The 18,661-nt window shown below is 47.3% G+C and overlaps 1 protein-coding gene across 1 annotated transcript; it reads left to right on the top strand.

Annotated features, from left to right (window-relative positions):
• Window positions 1-15,224: 15,224 nt before the first annotated feature.
• LOC141026779 (uncharacterized) lies at window positions 15,225-15,917 on the top strand. The gene has a single exon (XM_073503631.1). The coding sequence runs from the start codon at window positions 15,462-15,464 to the stop codon at window positions 15,915-15,917; it is 456 nt and encodes a 151-aa protein (XP_073359732.1). The 5' UTR covers window positions 15,225-15,461.
• Window positions 15,918-18,661: the final 2,744 nt, after the last annotated feature.

The following is an 18,661-nucleotide window of genomic DNA, read 5'->3' on the forward strand; positions in this document are numbered from 1 at the left end:
CCACAATAATAATAATCATAATCCTCATATGTCACAGGTCATAATCAGTGTTCCGGTTTAGCAGTTTTTCCTCCAAAGACCGACACTAAGACCGACACTTGACCCATCCCAGACTGTAGTCCTTAACCATGGACACGGCTATTCGAATAGATATAATCTCTGCAGAGGGTGTACTCTTTACCCACGAGTAACGGATTTCTCTAGTCCATCGGGACTAATTCCGTCTACGGTCTTTTAATTGAAAACACACCTAACCGCACACACCAGCCTAACTTACCGGTGTCTGGAATCACCCACGACACCCGTTAAGCGAAACTCTAAGTGGGGAGGCTACAACCTCGATTAGCATGGGATCACAAAATTTATACCGCGCGCAAACTAGGGGAGCTACCCCTTCGGCTCCAACCGAAAACACCCATGCCCCCGGACCAGGTGGCATGCCTACCGGGGGCCTCCGGTATCTTCCACCATGGCCTCTCTGTACGGTGTGTGCTAGGAAGGGGTTGACAACTTACTGAACCGTACCCTACCTGTGGCAGGGACAAGTGGTAGTACGAAACAAGTATGGGGGTTACTGGAACAAGACTCGATCTACGGTCGGCTCAGGAGGTTTAAGTATTCCCTGCATGGTTAGCATAACAAATATGTTTCAACCAACAGACAAAATCACCACTCATCATACCTCACTATGCCGTACCAGACACAACCGTCTCGACGAAGACTGGAGACAAGCCCGTGTCTACCCAAGATAGAGACTTTCCCGGATTCCTTCCGGTAGGCATGAAAGGCATACAAGGGTGATTACTATCACAAGCATATCAAATTCCAACAGCAAGGAACATTCATTATGCACTCATGAGTATGATCATATCATCACATAAAATAATGAATACTTTGTGTTAAGGTGGTGTTGTAACCGTATCAAACAACACACATAATATTATGCCAGGGTTCAGAATGCTTGCCTTCAAGAGTATGCAAGTGGGGTGCATTTTTTTGAAAGTTGCTTCCTTCTTCAAAATCCTATTTTTGAGAATATTCAAATTAACGCATAGTTTCAAAACAGTACAAAAAAGTTGTTTGGAAAATTTTCAAATAAATATGAAAATAAACTAGACAGAATTTGAGAAACAACAGAAAAAGAATCAAGTCAATTGGACTTATATTTAAAAAGTTATAGCCAGTCAAAGTTTAGCCAAAATCTGTTTTTAATAGATAAATAAAAGAAACAGAAAAAAAAACGGTTCGGGGGGGGGGAGCGTACTCTGTGCTTTACGCCTTCACTTATGCCAGCGTGGACCGGCTCTGGGTCACTGACAGTGGGTCCCTTGGGCCCACTGGTCAGGTTTGACCAGTCGCCCGCGCCTCCCGCCTCCTCTGTCCGAGCGGTGGCGGGGTTCCGGCGATTGACGCCGGCGAACGGCGGCTCCCCACTGGGTTCCGAGGGCAGGGATGGATCCGCCAGTCCAGGGCGGTCCTCCCGGTGGTCGAACGGCTGGCGGGGGCGAAGGGAGTCGCCGGCGGCGAGCTCCGCGGTGGAGGTGGCTTCGGGAGGATTGGGGACTAGAGCTACGATGGCTCCCCGTCGAAGCTGAGAGGTTGGGCGGCTCCGCACGATCGAGGGGAGGAGGATGGAAGCACTGGAGGGACGGGAAAGGCTCTGCTTGCGACGTATGGCACCGGAGCGTGGCGGCGGCCGAACTGATCGAAGACGAGGAAGAAGGCTTCCCGCCGTCGATTGCTGGCCGTGGGGGCTTTAGGGGAATGGCTTGAGGTCGCCTGAGTGTCTGGACGGGCTCGGGGGCTCCTTTTATAGGCGACCGAGGTCGGTTCCGCGGTGGCCGGGGATAAGCTCGACGGCGAACCGCCGTTCTGTTGTTGCAGGGCGACGTGGCGGCGACGAGCGCTTGCAGATGAGCTCGAGCTGTTCCAGGGGCAGCTGGCGCGCGCGTGTGGCTTGGGCGGCGCCGTCCATGGCAGAGGCTGCTGCGGCCGCCCGCTCGCTGCCATGGCCGACCTGACGGCGGCGCTGTAGGGTGCCAGGGGGGACTTGGATGGTTCTGGCAAGTGGATGAGGACGGGCGTGGCTCTGCGAGCGAGCAAAGGCCAGGGGGGGCGGGGTGAGCGAATGCGGCGGCTCGGTTGCACGTGCGCGTGCAAAACGTGCGCTCCGGGCGCGCCCAGAGCACGCACGCCAGGCGTTCGGCAAAATGCCAAGGCATGCCAGGAGGCTTGGGTGGAGCTGGGGTTTAACAGGTCTAGGTTAGAGTAATCTAGGGACTTAGTGGACACGTTGGTTTGGTCAGGGGATCAAGATCACAATGCAAATATGAAACTATGCCAAATCTGTTCATGCACTCAAGGTGTTCGACAGAATGCTATGGGCATCTAGGAAATTCTCGGGGTGGCCAAAAACTCCAGGTCCTAGTCTCTTTGGATGATAAAGAGGGTGGCAAGGTTAGTTTGTTAAAAACAAAAACTTGTTAGTGCAAGTTTTTGAGAAAACCAAATCTGGACAGAAACTAAAGGCTATCTTTGCATGGACCAAAATTTTCTCCAATGGGTCCACTCTCCTGGACTTAAGAATTTTGCAGGGTGGACTATAAGCAGGAAAAAGAATCATCAACAACAGAGCAAACAAAAATAGAGTTGCAGTAGAAAATGCCAAACTGGACCAGAGAGCAAAAGAGGATGATTTGCTCAAATTTTTCAAAGAACACTCATGGGTTTTTGCATAAAGTTGAATTATATGCATCTACTGACATCTCCAAACACTTGGAAGAATTTTTAAAGAAATATTTAAATAGGTTGTAGTGCAAAATTACCAACTGGACCAGATTTGAAAATTTGGTGTAGAGCTCAAAATCTCTAATGACCCAAAGATATTTTTGCATAAAAGTGATGTGGAAACATCACATGACATCCCCAAATTTTGGTTGAAATTTTAAAGAAGTATTTGAAAGGGTTACAGTGCAAAAGAGGCTCCATAACTTATGAAAAATCTTTTTAGAAGAATAAAGCTCAGGAAAACAATTATGCAAATAAACCCACTGATAAAAGAAATGTTTTCTTCAAAGGGCATACAAGTCCAATAATATTTTTGGAAGGTTTTCACTTGGGGTAAAAACTTCACAATATCAAAGAAAAGAGAGGTTCTGAAATCAAAAGATAAATCCAGAAAATAAAAATTTAATTTCCTGGCAAAATTTTAATAAACAAAATATGGTTAAATTTTTGGGGTGTTACATTACCTCCATAGAGAGGGCCCGAACCTGGGTAAAACATCGTGTCCCCCGTCTCCTGTTACCATCGATCCTAGACGCACAGTTCGGGACCCCCTACCCGAGATCCGCCGGTTTTGACACCGACATTGGTGCTTTCATTGAGAGTTCCACTGAGTCATCGACAAAAGGTCCGATGGCCCCTTCAATCGTCGATAGTGACGCCGTCCAAAGGGAAACCTTCCTTCCCGGACAGATCTTTGTGTTCGGCGGCTTCGTACTGCGGGCCAACTCGCTTGGCCATCTAGAGCAGGTCGATAGCTACGCCCCGAGCCATCAGGTCAGATTTGGAAGCTTGAATTACGTCGCGGACATCTGTGGAGACTTGATCTTCAACGGATTTGAGACCGCGGCGATCGCTCCCCCTCGCTCCGATGAACATGACTTAAATCTGTCCTCGGACCACAATCAGGCGATAGTTCCTGATACTATTCCGGCCTCGGATCCTGAGCAGACCATGCCATCCAGGGCCACGGAATCCGCGGCATTGGAGCTACGTACAGACTCAACCTCATACAATACCTGCACAACCGGAACCCCGGGATCGTTTCCGGCTATAAGCTCCGAACTGCATACACCTGCGGACGTCGAACTTGATCGTTTATCGATCTTCGAATTCAGCGCCGCATACATATTTCAGCACTCACCTTTGGGCGATGTGCTAAACTCTTTTAAGAACTTGTCCTTGGCGGGAGACTCACAGCCGAACTACGTCCGGTTCGAACTAGGGGCTGAAGATGGCGAATTCAGCTTCCCACCCGCCACCCACTTCATAGCCACTGTCGAAGACTTAACCGACGAGCTTGATTATGGCTCTGAAGACATTGACGGTATGGACGACGATGCCGACAAGGAGCAAGGCCAGGACCCGCCATTCACTGGACGATGGACGGCCACCTCCTCATATGACGTCTACATGGTAGACATGCCGAAAAATAGCGGCGATGACATGGAAAATCCGGCCAAGGAGGACCCTCCTAAAACACAACCAAAGCACCGTCGTCAGCGGCGCCACTCTAAGTCCCGCCGCAGCAGGGATAGCAACATCGGCACAGGAGACGATAACACTCCGGATGGTGCCGAGGACACAGAAGAACCCGATGAACAAACCACCGAACAAGACAATCGGGAATCAGGGCATGCCAGCCCAGATGAACAGGCCATAGAAAAAGACTCGAAGGACGATAGTTACCGTCCGCCCTCCAAGGAGGAGACCAGCCTCGGCCACGAAGACTTCATCGTGCCTGAGGATCCCCTGGAGCAGGAGAGCTTTAAGCTTCAGCTCATAGCCACCGCAAGGAGCCTGAAAAAGAAGCAGCAGCAGCTTTAAGCCGAACAAGATCTGCTCGTCGATAGATGGACTGATGTCTTGAAAGCCGAAGAATACGGCCTCAAGCGCCCAGACAAGAGCTACACGAAACGCAGACTGCTACCTCAGTTCGATGAGGAGGCGCCTGAGCCCATATCTCCCTCGCGCAATGCGGAACGACCACCACGTGGTCGAGACAGTGCAGCGTCCCGACCACCCCGTGGTCCGGATAAAGAGACAACTCAGGCCGAGCAGCAGCCTGCCCCACCGCCCCGTAAAAATAGAGACGGAACGATTCGGGGTCACACGTACGACTTCTGGCAAACCCTGGACAGTAGAGCAGGACATACAAGATCGATCTACGGATCACGAGGGCGTGCCTCGAGACACGACGACGGCTACCTATTCGGACGTGATAAACCTAACCACGACCAGGCCGAATGTCGCAGACGGACTCCATCAGAGCTACGTCGTGATGTGGCCCGATATAGAGGTGCCGCACACCCTCTCTGCTTCACAGATGAAGTACTGGATCATGAATTTCCCGAGGGGTTCAAGCCCGTCAATATTGAATCGTACGACGGAACAACTGATCCCACAGTATGGATCGAGGATTTCATTCTCCACATCCACATGGCCCGAGGAGACGATCTCCATGCCATCAAATACCTCCCACTAAAGCTCAAAGGGCCAGGCAGACACTGGTTAAACAACCTACCTGAAAATTCCATCGGCAGCTGGGAGGACTTGGAAGAAGCTTTTCTTGACAACTTCCAAGGTACTTATGTCCGGCCACCAGACGCCGTTGACTTAAGTCATATAGTTCAACAACCTGGAGAATCAGCCAGAAAATTCTGGACTAGGTTCCTAACCAAAAAGAACCAGATCGTTGACTGTCCGGATGCCGAAGCCCTAGCGGCCTTCAAACACAGCATCCGTGACGAATGGCTCGCCCGCCACCTCGGCCAGGAAAAGCCGAAATCTATGGCAGCCCTTACGACACTCATGACCCGCTTTTGCGCGGGTGAAGATAGTTGACTGGCTCGTAGTAAAAACACAGCCAACGAGGCAGGCCCCTCCGAGGCCAAAAGCAGCACCGGCAAGCTCCGGCGCAATAGACACAAACGCCGAAGCAATGGCGATAACACCGATGACACTACGGTTCATGCCGGATTCAGTGGTTCCAAGTCCGGCCAGCGGAAGAAGCCCTATAAAAGGAACAACGAGGGACCATCCAGCTTGGACCGCATACTCGACCGTCCGTGCCAGATGCATGGCACCCCAAACAAGCAAGCCAACCATACCAACAGAGATTGTTGGGTTTTTAAGCAGGTCGGCAAGTTAAATGCCGAGAACAAGGAAAAGGGATCACAAAGTGAGGACGATGACGAAGAGCCCGGGTAGCCGAACACTGGGGGGCAGAAGAAATTTCCCCCTCAAGTCAAAGCGGTGGACATGATATACGCTACACACATCCCCAAAAGGGAGCGCAAGCGCGCACTCAGGGACGTCTACGCAGTAGAGCCAGTCGCCCCAAAATTCAATCCGTGGTCGTCATTCCTGATCACCGTTGATCGTCGAGATCATCCAACATGTATCCGCCATGGCGGCTCGGCTGCACCGGTCCTCGACCCAACCATCGACGGATTTCACCTGACACGGGTCCTAATGGACGGTGGTAGCAGCCTCAACCTGCTCTATCAGGATACAGTGCACAAAATGGGCATCAATCCCTCACGAATCAAACCCACAAAGACTACCTTTAAAGGAGTTATACCAGGTGTAGAGGCCCGTTGTATGGGTTCGATCACACTGGAGGTGGTATTCAGTTCCCCAGACAACTTCCGAAGCGAGGAGTTAATCTTTGATATCGTCCCCTTCCGTAGCGGCTACCACGCACTGCTCGGACGAACCGCGTTCGCTAGATTCAACGCGGTGCCACACTATGCTTATCTCAAGCTCAAGATGCCCGGTCCACGCGGCGTCATAACTGTCAATGGAAATACGGAACACTTCCTCCGCACAGAGGAGCACACCGCCGCCCTAGCAGGAGAAGTTCAGAGCGGCCTTTTCAAGCAGAACCGCAATCCGGCTGCTGAGCCCCTGGACACCGTTAAGAAGGTCCAGACCACTCTGCAACAGGACAGCTCGGCTCGTCAAGAGCTCGATTAGCAATTCGGCCTCCGTCCCAGTCCCAATATGGTAGTGGCATTCATACCACGCGTACATAATTACGCACTGAAAATTCCATGGGCATTGACGGAGGCAGAGCTAGCTTGTGGTCCACAGTACGGCTCGACTGACCCCGGACCCACACATACTCACCTTTTTTCTTTTTATTTGTTTTAGGTTCCTTTTCCCGCGGGCCTGATCACCAGTCCTTTCGAAGGATCGGCATACAAAGGCGGCAAGCCGTATAGGTGTGTAGGGTAACATCTATACGTTCTTCTTGACGGTATCTCTACTCCTATAAAAAAACGAGTTGGTGATGATGGCGTGTCTGCCTTCACGTCATCTATGTCGTCCGATCGGCAATGTATGGCTGAGATTGAGACAAGCCATGGGCCACTTGCACTTTTGCAAAAGCACCCTGTGCTTAGACATAATTTTGGAGCAGGGACATCCCATACTAGTATCATAATTTCACCCCCATAGCATGTGCAAAAAAGTAGAGAGGGTTACCGCAAAAACTGGATGCACTTCGTGTATAAAATGGACAATCTCTTTCGAAGTATCAGGGTTTCGGACGAAAACTCATCCGTTACAAAGGGATTTCATTTTTTAAATAACCTAAGCATTACCAAATTGAATATAATGATAAAACACACTAATGTTAAACATAAGAAAAAAAGAATCACTGAAAATCTATTTTCAAAGTTAAGTTATTCACAAACTAGTGATTCACACAAATTTCAAATAATTCAAAATGTAAACTATTCAAATTTGTAAACTACCGGCACTAACAGAAAGTTTGTAATTTTTTGTACCTAAAGCAAAAATATTCCCAAAGAAACTCTAAATACAGCAAAAAACAACTCAAAAATAAATAAACCAAAAATAAATAAAGCAAAAAAAATAAGAAAATAAAAAGCCCACCTACTGGGCCAGAGCGGCCTGCGTACGACTAGAAACCCAACCTGTAGTTGGGCCAGGATGCAGGCCCGCAAGCCCAGTAGGCCCACAGGCAGAGTTGGAGAGCTAGGCCCAGAAGGCCTGCTATTGAGAGGAGCTCAATGCAGTGCCCGCGTCGGAGCTTATAAACTGGTCCTGGCGCTCCTCAACTAGCGAGGTGGGACTAAACTTCTGCGCCCCTCGCCTGGCAGCGCACACCCTTTAGTACCGGGTGGTGGCTCCAACCGGTACTAAAGGGGGGGGGGGGTCTTTAGTACCGGTTGGTGCCACCACCCGGTACTAAAGGGGTGCGCTTCCCGCCGCTTGGGCTGGCCAAATTTGACCTTTAGTACCGGTTGGTGGCTCCAACCGGTACTAGAGGCCCATCTTATATAAGTAGCACTTAGAAATTTCGTCAGTTTTCATCTGCTTCTTCTCCTCTGCCCCGTCGCCCGCCGCCCCCCGTCGCCGCCCCCATCGCTGCCCCCGTCGACGCCCCCGTCGCCACCCCTCGTCGACGCCCCCGTCGCCGCCCCGTCCCCGTCGTCGCCGCCCCGTCCCCGTCATCGCCGCCCCGGCCGTCCCCGTCCCCGTCGTCGCCGCCCCGTCCCCGTCCCCATCATCGCCATCCGCGTCATCGCCGCCCGTCGCCGTCCCCGTCGCCGCCCCCTGTCGCCTCGCCTCGCCGGTGAGCGCCTGCCTCGGCCGCCATGTCCACACACACACACATTGTTAATTAGTTGTAAAATTGTTAGTAATTTTTATGTTTTTAGTTATAGAAATATTTATAGAAATGTTAGAATTTTTTTTGTTTTTTAGTTATAGAAATATTATTAGAAATGTTAGAAATTTTTCTGTTTTTTAGTTATAGAAATATTAGAAAAGTTATAGAAATGTTAGTTATATAGAAATGTTATAAATTTTTCTGTTTTTAAGTTATAGAAATATTTATAGAAATGTTAGCAATTTTTCTGTTTTTTAGTTATAGAAATATTAGAAATGTTATAGAAATATTAGTTATATATATAGAAATGTTAGAAATTTTAGAATTAGTTGTAGTTAGATGAATTAGATTAATGTCAAATTGTTAGAATTTGCATATAGAATTTTAGTTATCACAATCCAATCATTTAAAAAATGTTACTTTTTGTGGGCATATAGTATTTGTTCTCGACGATGCCCGGCCCGCATCCTCGCCGTCGACCCGTTCGCGGCTCCGTCGGGCTGGCACTGGGAGGTGCTACCTGGAGGGGCGCGCCGCTTGGTGAGGAACCCGGCCTCGGGTCCCGTCGTCGATCCTGATCTCCTTTGGTGGCGTTCGCGTGGGCCACGTTCGGTGCAGAGGGAGCCGGCCCCGCCGGAGGTGGTGCGTCGTCGTGTCAGGGAGGAGGACGAGCACGTCCATTGCTACATGGCTGCTATGGACGTCAGGTTCTCCAATACCTGGCAGGTTCTTTGGGCAGATGACCGGAGATATGATCCTGTGATGGTTCCTTGTCTTTGGGTGTCCACCGCCCGCGCCCCAGGAACCGCGAGTGGCCTAGATTCTTCTATAGTATTCGATCTTTATTAGCTACCTAGCTAGTGATGTATTCGAGATTATATATTATTCGAGACAATGTATTCGAGATTATATATTATTCGAGACGATGTATTCTAGATTATATATTATTCGAGACGATGTATTCGAGATTATATATTATTCGAGACGATGCATATTATGTACTATATGATTCAGTTTTTCCTTATTGATTGCATCCATGCATTGTAATTTGAATACTAAATTGTTTTATATTTCTTCTGTATTAGTTAAATAAAAGCTATGGCGGACAATACCGGCAGAGAGGGAGAAGAGGCCCTGTTCGAGATCATACGCAGCCCTAGCAGGCCAGATGATCTGAATGAAGCAAATGACGGCTCCCAATATCTGAACAATACCGGGGAGGGTGATGATAAGATATTCGATCTCGACGACCGAGCTGATGAAGTCATGAACTATGATTATGATTATGATGACGCAGACAATGATTATGATGACGAATACAATGTTGATCTTGAAATAACAAAGACTACCGGCGAGGTATATTTATATAAGCAGGCATCTAGTGATCATCACATGTTTTTTTATTTGAAGATATATTAACGAATCGATCTTTCTTCTTTCAGCCCTTCGGATCGAGCAAATCTACTTCTACAGACAGCAAGACAAAGCGCGGCCCGAGCAAAAAGTTGAAGGAGGGTGTAAAGGACAACATCGATTCCATCAAAGCTAGTGGCGAACCCCTCACGCCTAAGAACATTGCGAGCAAGTTCGTTCGTCAGTGCGGAGTTCTTGTGAAGGACCAACTCCTGATCTCCATTCAAGAATGGAAAGAGCCAAAAACTAAACGCCCAGATGTTACTTGGGTCGACGACAGAGCAAAACAAAAGCTTTGGGAATCTCTGATGGAACATTTCACCCTACCAGATTATTTCACTGATGCAGATGTGCAGAAAGTCAAGGACGCTGCTCTTAAGAAGATGGAAATTGCATTCAACACCCACAAGAAACTGTATGGGCCAACTACCTCGCTGCAGAAAGGAAGACTCCAGAATTCAAGGGAACACTGGAGAAGCAAAGAGAACACTGGCCCGCTTTCGTGAAATTCAAGGAATCAGAATTATCTAAGGAACGGTCGAGAAAAAACAAGGCCAATGCCGCAAAAAAGACGCAGTTCCATAGGCTGGGTCCAGGTGGCTACGCGGTGGCAATGCCTAAGTGGGATAAGTCTGAGCAAGAGATGGAGGATGCAGGGGTCACTCCGGTTACTAGGAGCTGGCCCCCCAGGTGCAGAACTTGGTTCTATGCGCATGGGGGGGCGTTGGACCCGAAGACAGGCCTGATTTCGAAGAAGGCAAGTCTAAACGGAGCAGAACAAAAGTTACTTGACGCAATAGAAGATGCTCGAAAGGGGGTGTTCACGCCCAACAGAGAGAACGACGAGCTTACGCGCGCCTTGGGAAATCCTGAACACCCGGGAAGAACACGAGGCAAGGGCGTTATTCCCTGGTATGAGGGCTTTTCGGAATGGAACGACGACTACAGGACCCGTGCAAGAAAGATGATGGAGGAGGAGAAGAAGAGGAAGCTGGAGGAGGAGCAGAGGAAGCAGGACGCGGAACGCCTTCAAGGCCTAGAAGCAAGGCACGCGGACTTGGCACTCAAATTCTAGCAGCAGCAGCAGCAGCAGCAGATTGACTCACTTAGCCAGGAAAGGGGGTCTCAGCAGCGGCAGCAGCAAGCGGATGATCATCCAGCATTGGATAGCACCGTCCCATCCATGCCGAGAAGCAGCGTTGGTTCCGCTCCGGGCGACGCACTGCTGGATACATACCCTGTGGATGACATCATAGAGAACACTAACTGTGAGCTACACTACAAAATGAAGAACATATCCATGAAGGTGGCGAACGCCGTTGCTTTTACAATTACCCCCGAAGCAACCTTCCATTGCACCCCGATTCCAGAGGGCTATGCTCGTGTCTTGGTTGATGAGGTGGTGGGCCCATATTCGGGGCTAGAGCTTGACATTCCTGGAGGTGACGACGAGCAAACACAGGGAGAGGCCATACATCGTTTCATCCTATGGAAAAAGGATTGCATCATCTTTCGAAGTCCACCGAGACCGCGTCTGCCGACTCCTCCTCGAAGTCCGCCACCGTGTCAGCAGACTCCCGCTCCTCCAAGTCCGCCACCGTGTCAGGCCACACCTCCTGCTTCAAGTCCGGCACAGCGTCAGGCCACACCTCCTGCTTCAAGTCCGACACCGTGTCAAGCCACACCTCCTGCTTCAAGTCTGGCACAGCGTCAGGCCACTCCTCCTGCTCCAACTAAGCCACGTCAGCCGTCTCCGCCACCTAAGCAATCGCAGAAGAGACACGCCGCAGCTATGGTGCGTAGCGGTACGAGTCGAGGTAGTATAGAAAGTACAGGCGGAGACAAGCGATATAAATATGGTCCAAGCAGCCTCGCTCCTCTTCCTCAGAGGCCTTACGACATGACCGAGGAGCAAAACGATGCAATAGTGCGGGCCGAAGTGGACGCTCATTTTCGACCAAAACCGGCAACGCCGCCGAGGGAGAAAGTGCCTGAGGAAAAAGATTGACCACTTCATTCGTATGGCTAGACCACCAGCTCCCAAGCATGTTGACTCAGACTATGAGAGCCAAATCAAGAAGGCACATCGAGCATGACTACATAAAGAAGCGAGCTCAAGCTCGAGCCAACAAGCAGCTGTCAAAAAATGCGGGAAAACCGTTCCCCAGCTGGGAGAACAGGCGGCGCAATCGACCCCCCCCCCCCCCGCTTGTTGTGCCAACAACACATGAGAGTACGCGCCCAATATTATTGTGGACAAACCGTTTACGTTCCCGAGCTGGGCGATGTGGTAATAACCGAGGAGCATATAATGCAGGCTGAAATGCTCAAGATCACTGTTGGACAACTCCTCGAGATCGAGCCCATGCCTCCGCTTAGAGAGGAGGAAATAAAACGGAAATATGTCCGGGGCCAACCTTTGGTCGAGCCCGAGGAGGTCAAGAACCTCCCAACGAGAATGTATGAATTGCATGATTGGTACAGGAAAATTACCAAGATTTTCAATCGAGAGTCCCTCATGGTGCAAGTCGAGGAGGATCATTACTTCCGTAAGAAAGCTCTGGCCATTGAGTATTCAGAACTATTTCAGTTATTCAATCAAGATGCACTCGACAAATCTATCGTCAGTTGCTATTGTCTGTAAGTGATTTCTTTCTGTAATTTAAGTCTCAAGCTAGCTCTAGTGCTCATTGATTGATCATTAATTACCTGTAATTATATATCCTCACTATATATTCTTTTCTGTGGTATTATGCAGGATGAAGATGTATGAAATGAAAAGACGCTATGGCATTGGGTTCATTGACCCAAATACCGTTAATAAATACACATGGAAATTGGAATGGTGTAGACAAGATATAGAGAAATCGATGCTAGAGTTCTTGAAGCGCCTCAATAGCAATGAAGATATACTACTTCCTTACAACTTCGAGTGAGTCACACTGTCTTGTACTACAAATTCTGTTTTTGCTTACTAGCTAGATGTTAATAAGTGTATAGGGTTTAGGGTTATAGTTGATTAGTGTTATGCACATGCTCGCTTAATTTATACATGCAAACGTATGCGCATGCAGCTTTCACTGGATCTTGTTAGACATTAAAGTTGACGAAGGAAAAGTTGAAGTACTGGAATCACTACTTAAAAAAATAGTGACTACAGCATCGTGAAGGGGATAGTCGACAGGTTATTTCAATCATTATTAACTATATCTCGGCCTATTTAGTTCGTCATTTCCTGATATGAACTATTTTTAATAACCCCTTCATTAATTTTCTTTGCCGGCGGGCAGGGCTTGGGCAAAGTACATCAAGGTGACTCCAGGAAAATGGCGACAAAAGCTATGTTGGTATCGACCCAAGGTAAGTAATTAAGTAGTACTAGCTAGCTAGCTACCATCTCTTTAATTCTTGTTTCAATACCATTAACTAATTAACATGCTTGATTAATTATTATCTGATTAAATTCTATTGTCGTAAAGGCCCTGAAGCAGGTGTCGGGGACTGAAGTGTGTGCATACTACGTTTGCGAGAACATTCGCATGATGGCGTCCGAAAGGAGCAGATCTGATAGACAGGACTGGGTACGTTTGCCAGAACACTATTCATAAATCTTACATGATTGTCGATATCTAGTCACACAACTAATACACATGCATATTGATCTCCTTCTTAACAGTTCAAAGAGGTGCGGGACAAGCTCCTATCAGAGGAGCGCATACGAGCACTTCAAGAGGAAATAGCGGGATTTTTTGCTCGACCAGGTCATAGATCCCAAAGGAGAATACTATTACCCGCTACCGCCCCCATGAACCACTTGTCATCGTGCTCCGAAGGCACCAAGGCAACATGTAGGAGAAATTGTATATATATACATGTGTATGTGTGAATAATTAATGGTGGTTGTGAGACATTCGATTATATATATATGATCGGTTCTACGAGAAAATCTATTTATATATATGCATAACGTGTACAATATGTAGTATCGTAAAATACCAGCAAACAAAAAAGAATTAAATGGAAAACACAAAATTAATGGAAAAATAAAAATTAAAACCAAAACCCTCCCAAACATTTAGTACCGGTTGGTGCTACCAACCGGTACTAATGGTCTACCAGCACCTGGGCCTGGCTCGTGCCACGTGGTGGCACTTTAGCGCCGGTTCGTGCCGAACCGGTAGTAAAGGGGGGGGGGCTTTAGTCTCCACTCCATAGTGCCGGTTGCAAAACCGGTACTAAAGGCCCTTACGAACCGGTGATAAAGGCCTGTTCTGCACTAGTGTTGTGGCGGCGCGGATCTGTGTTGGGGATGGGTGGCAGCTGGATCCGGCCATTATCGGCTGCGGGTCGGCGCCAAAGTGGATGCGGCTGAGGGTGGTGATGCGCCGACGGGGATTGGGAGGCCGGTACTGTTGGAGGTAAGGCGAAGTGGGTGGAGAATTTTCACTCCGTGAGCCGTCGGCCGAGTATATTTGTGAGTCGCGGTGCAGTCGGTGTAAATCCCCCCCCCCCCCCCCCCCCCAACGCCCCAACGGTTTTTGTGGTTATGTTAGTTCTCGGTTAGAGAAGAAAAAACGAATGTATCCTCCTTTAACTGGTTATTGGGGATCAGTTAGAGATGTCCTAAGAGGCCGTTGCAAACGCGGATAAGCAGCGCCACCATAACAAGAGGGACATGGGTCCAGGCGCCGCCACACCAGCCGACAGCAATGGTGGCGAGGTTGGGGGATGGCGCTTAGCTAGGTTTTAAGTGAACGAAAATAGTATCTACGTACGGTATGTTGCAAAATATGATCAGACATGTCACTAGTCTTACAACAGAGTTGCGAACCAACGAGTGGTTAGATGGTTAGCATGACAGTGGTATCTCCAACCCACTAGGGTTCAAGTCCTAGACTCGACGTTGGTGCTTGCATTTTTTTGATTTTATTTCAGGCCTTTTGGCACTGTACGTTCAGTGAAAGGAGACGTTCCCGTCGACTACAAAGGCATCTATGGCGAGTTCGTCAATGTCAAGATGATGTGCCAGTTCGGTCACTCGGAGGCGCTCATAGAGGTAGGATGTGTGTTCATAGGGATGGGTGGATGAGCGTTTGGCTCTGTACCGTGTTTCTAATAAAACAGAGTTGCACGGTCAATTTCGTTGGAAAATCCGAAATCGAAGTTCAGTAGAAATGAAGTCGGGCGTACCCGTGGTAATCTGAAATCCGAAGTTCAGTAGAAATGAAGTCGGGCGTACCCGTGGTAATCTGTAATCCGAAGTTCAGTATAAATTTCATTGGAAAATCCCCCCATAACGGACTCCAACTGCCCAACATGCCGATCAGAGACGAACTCGTTGCTTCCCTTCCTGCCGGATCGGGATCGATATAGAAATGAAGTCGGGCGTACCCGTGGCAACCATATCCTACTCCGGCACGAGAACGTGTTTCCCGATCGATCTCCTCTCCTACGATCCAAGCCCAAGCACTATAAGTAAACTGCCGCACGCTCGCATATTCCCATTGCCTCCCCGAGCATCGATCTCCTACGATCAGATCCGGTTTCACTTCACCATCACGTACGTACCTACGTACGTAGCCGGCGAGGAACTGATCAAGCTCTTCGTTCTCTCTCACGCGCGATGGCTAGCTTGATGCCGTCGCTTGCCATGGACCTGCTACAAGAAGAAGGTGGTCACGAGGACATTATACCCGAGGACTTCGTCGGCGTCGGCGTCGTGCGAGATGCAGATGACCTGGAGTTGGCCGCGTTTGTGGCCGAGGCGCTGAAGACGGTGGACGCGCCGTCTGACGACGATGATCTCAGCTGCCCGATCTGCTTGGAGAGGGACGACGCGGCGGCGTGGAAGGAGACGCCGTGCGGGCACCGCTTTCACGGGCCGTGCGTAGAGAGGTGGCTGCAGGAGAAAGAGAGCTGCCCCATGTGCCGTCGCGAGGTCGTCACGGCGCCCACCGCCACCGCAGATTGTACTGCTGCACACCTACATTTCTTGTGGATGGCTGCCTTGGGGTTGCATGTGTTTGGCGATGTTCCTGTGGACGACATGGAAACTGATGATGATGATGATGATGCTTAGGGTGAGCTTCCGGTCGACGTCGGGCACCAGGCTCGAAGCTGAGATGCTTTTTGATCGAGATCAAGTCTCCATGCATGCACGAAAGTCGGGGTCAAGAAGACCCAACCTTGAAAACTGTACGTAGTGATAGATGCATCACCTAGTACATTGGACATGTCGTTCCGAATCGAAGGCACCTGACCATCTTGACATACTTTGGCCTTCCTTGTGTGTAAAAATCAGATGTAAACTACGTGTGTGTGTGTGTGTGTGTGTGTGTGTGTGTGTGTGTGTGTGTGTGTGTGTGTGTGATCCGTGCATCCTTGCCGATAAAACATGATCTAGCAGTCTATGCCTCACACACTTCGCTACACCTTTGTGAGCCCATATACCATATGCCGTCAAAGTAGGCTAATTACTTCATAGTACATACTATACGTACGATAACCCTCATTTTTTAGTATTTTGCTCCTGTTCCAAACCTCAGATGTTCTAGGTATTCTCTCACATACTTGCATCTCATGTGTCTGTAAAGGTCATTTCACTTATATTTGGGCGACAACGCACTATGTTCACAATTTATTTCATCAAGACACATGCTAGAAATTTACACAACTTCCTTTCAATTCCATACATTTATCTTTCTGAAGCGCTCTAGTGCTTGGTAGAATATACACTCGACTTCTTGATCTCAAGATCCACCACACCAACTATTCTTTCTCCATCCAAAATATCATGCATCTTTTCATTTCTATTTTCCAAAAAGAGGATTAAAAAGTATATGGTTGTTCATCCGTTCACCGCCAAAAATAATTTGTTTTCTATTCGACATGGTACTAAATTCTTATGCGTTTGTCTAATAGAAAAAGAATTTTCGTGCGTGGGCCGCGCGCTGTGGCCCAGCAAAGCCAGCCCCCTTATTTATTCTGCCCATGTAGCTGACAAATTCTATTTTACGCGCTGGGCGTGAAATAGTTGGAGTTTCGTACAGGACAACCAATTATTGGCTGGCTTTTTCTTAATTCGTGTGTTTTACATATATTTTTATTCTCCTTTACCTATCTTTTTTTTCAATCCCACTATTTTTAGAATGTATTTCTTAAATAAAAAAATACTGTAAAACGTTCAGAATTCCAAAATTTTGGTTCTATTTTGAAAAATTATTCGAAACTTGCAAAACGTTTCTCATTTTTTCAAAAAACAGTTCTTTTTTTCAAAATTGTTCCAGATTTCTAAAAATAAAATGGCATTTAAATTTTTTTGAAATATATATTAAATTTATTTAAATTTTTCCCAATTAAAAATAATGTTCGGGGATCAAATATACACATATTCTGAAAATATTATGAATTTTAAATACATGTTCCTGTTTTAAAAAATGTCCATAAATTCAAAGAATGATCATGCTTTTTAGTTGAATTTCCCCCAGGCCAACAAATAATGGGCTGGCGCATTTTTCTTTGTTTCTGTGTTTTCCTTTCATTTTTATTCTTCTTTCCCTATCTCATTTTTTCCTTTGAAATTTATTTTTCTTTGAGAATTTATTTAGTAAATTAAAAATTCTCAAAACCGTTCAAAATAAAAAAATGGAAAATTTTCAGAATTCCAAATTTTCGTCATTATATTGAAAAATATTTGGAACTTGCAAAAAGTTTCCAATTTTTCAAAAACAATTATTGTTTTTCAAAATTGTTCGAGATTTCTAAAAGAAAATGGCATTTCAAAAAATGCTCTAAATTCGAAAAAATATTCTTGTTTTACTGAATTTTTCACTATTTAAACTAATGTTCGTGTATAAAAGATACACATTTTCTAAAAATCTTATGAATTTAAAACACATATTCCCGTTTTAAAAAAATGTTCAGAAATTCAAATAATGTTAATGTTTTTATAAAAAAGTTGGTGTTTTGAGAAAAGAATTCTGAATTTTAAAATAAGTTCCCTATCATATTTCTTTTGCGATTTTCCGAAAGTGTACATAATTTTCAAAAACTTTTCAAGATTTAAAAAGTTGTTCATGTTTCTTAATATATTTAGAAATTTCTTACCTTAAAATCCCCTCCACTAAAAGGATTTTAAAGGAAAAGTAGATTGAATAACTCATGGGCCTTCTCTGACGTAATTATTTTTTTCAAAAGGAGGATAACCCCTGGGCTCTGCACAGGACGATGCATGCAGCCATATATTATTGAAAATCCAAAATCTAGCAGCCAAAGAAACTCGACTCGGAAATAAAATGGAAAACAAACCCTGAGGCCAAATACCTCGTGATAGCAACTTCCCCAGATAGCCACTAACCATATGTTACAAAGCACAACAGAGACAAAAAATACACAACTCCTAGGCTACACCTTCAAGAAAACGTCAGACGTGCACCAATGATGGCGAGTCCACCACAAGGTTGAACTCTGGATTCTCATCCCCAAGCCAAATTTCGATCCACCACCTTCAACGAAAACACGACGCATGCGCGACATGACATAGCCCGATTTCAGATCTTGTGTTTCCACCGAAGTGCATAATCGTCGTTGAGGCCTCCTGTACCATCCGCCTTTATCCGTCTACCAACCCCTCGATATTCGGATATTCGGATACCTCTGGAGAAGACAATGGAAGATAAAGACATCTCATACCGCCTGCCCCCACTACTGCCGCACCACCTTCTATCCAATAGCAACAGGCTAAGAATGAGCCCTCCACTAGAGCCATCGTGCGTCACCTGCCGATAGCAGGCATGATTTAACGTCTACACATAAGACGTTGTG

Source organism: Aegilops tauschii, chromosome 7, assembly GCF_002575655.3.
Source record: "Aegilops tauschii subsp. strangulata cultivar AL8/78 chromosome 7, Aet v6.0, whole genome shotgun sequence".
In the NCBI taxonomy this organism is placed as follows: Eukaryota; Viridiplantae; Streptophyta; class Magnoliopsida; order Poales; family Poaceae; genus Aegilops; species Aegilops tauschii.

Bases quoted from the DNA above. Each gene is read 5' to 3' on its own strand.
- LOC141026779 (XM_073503631.1), top strand. From the start codon at position 15,462: ATGGCTAGCTTGATGCCGTCGCTTGCCATGGACCTGCTACAAGAAGAA.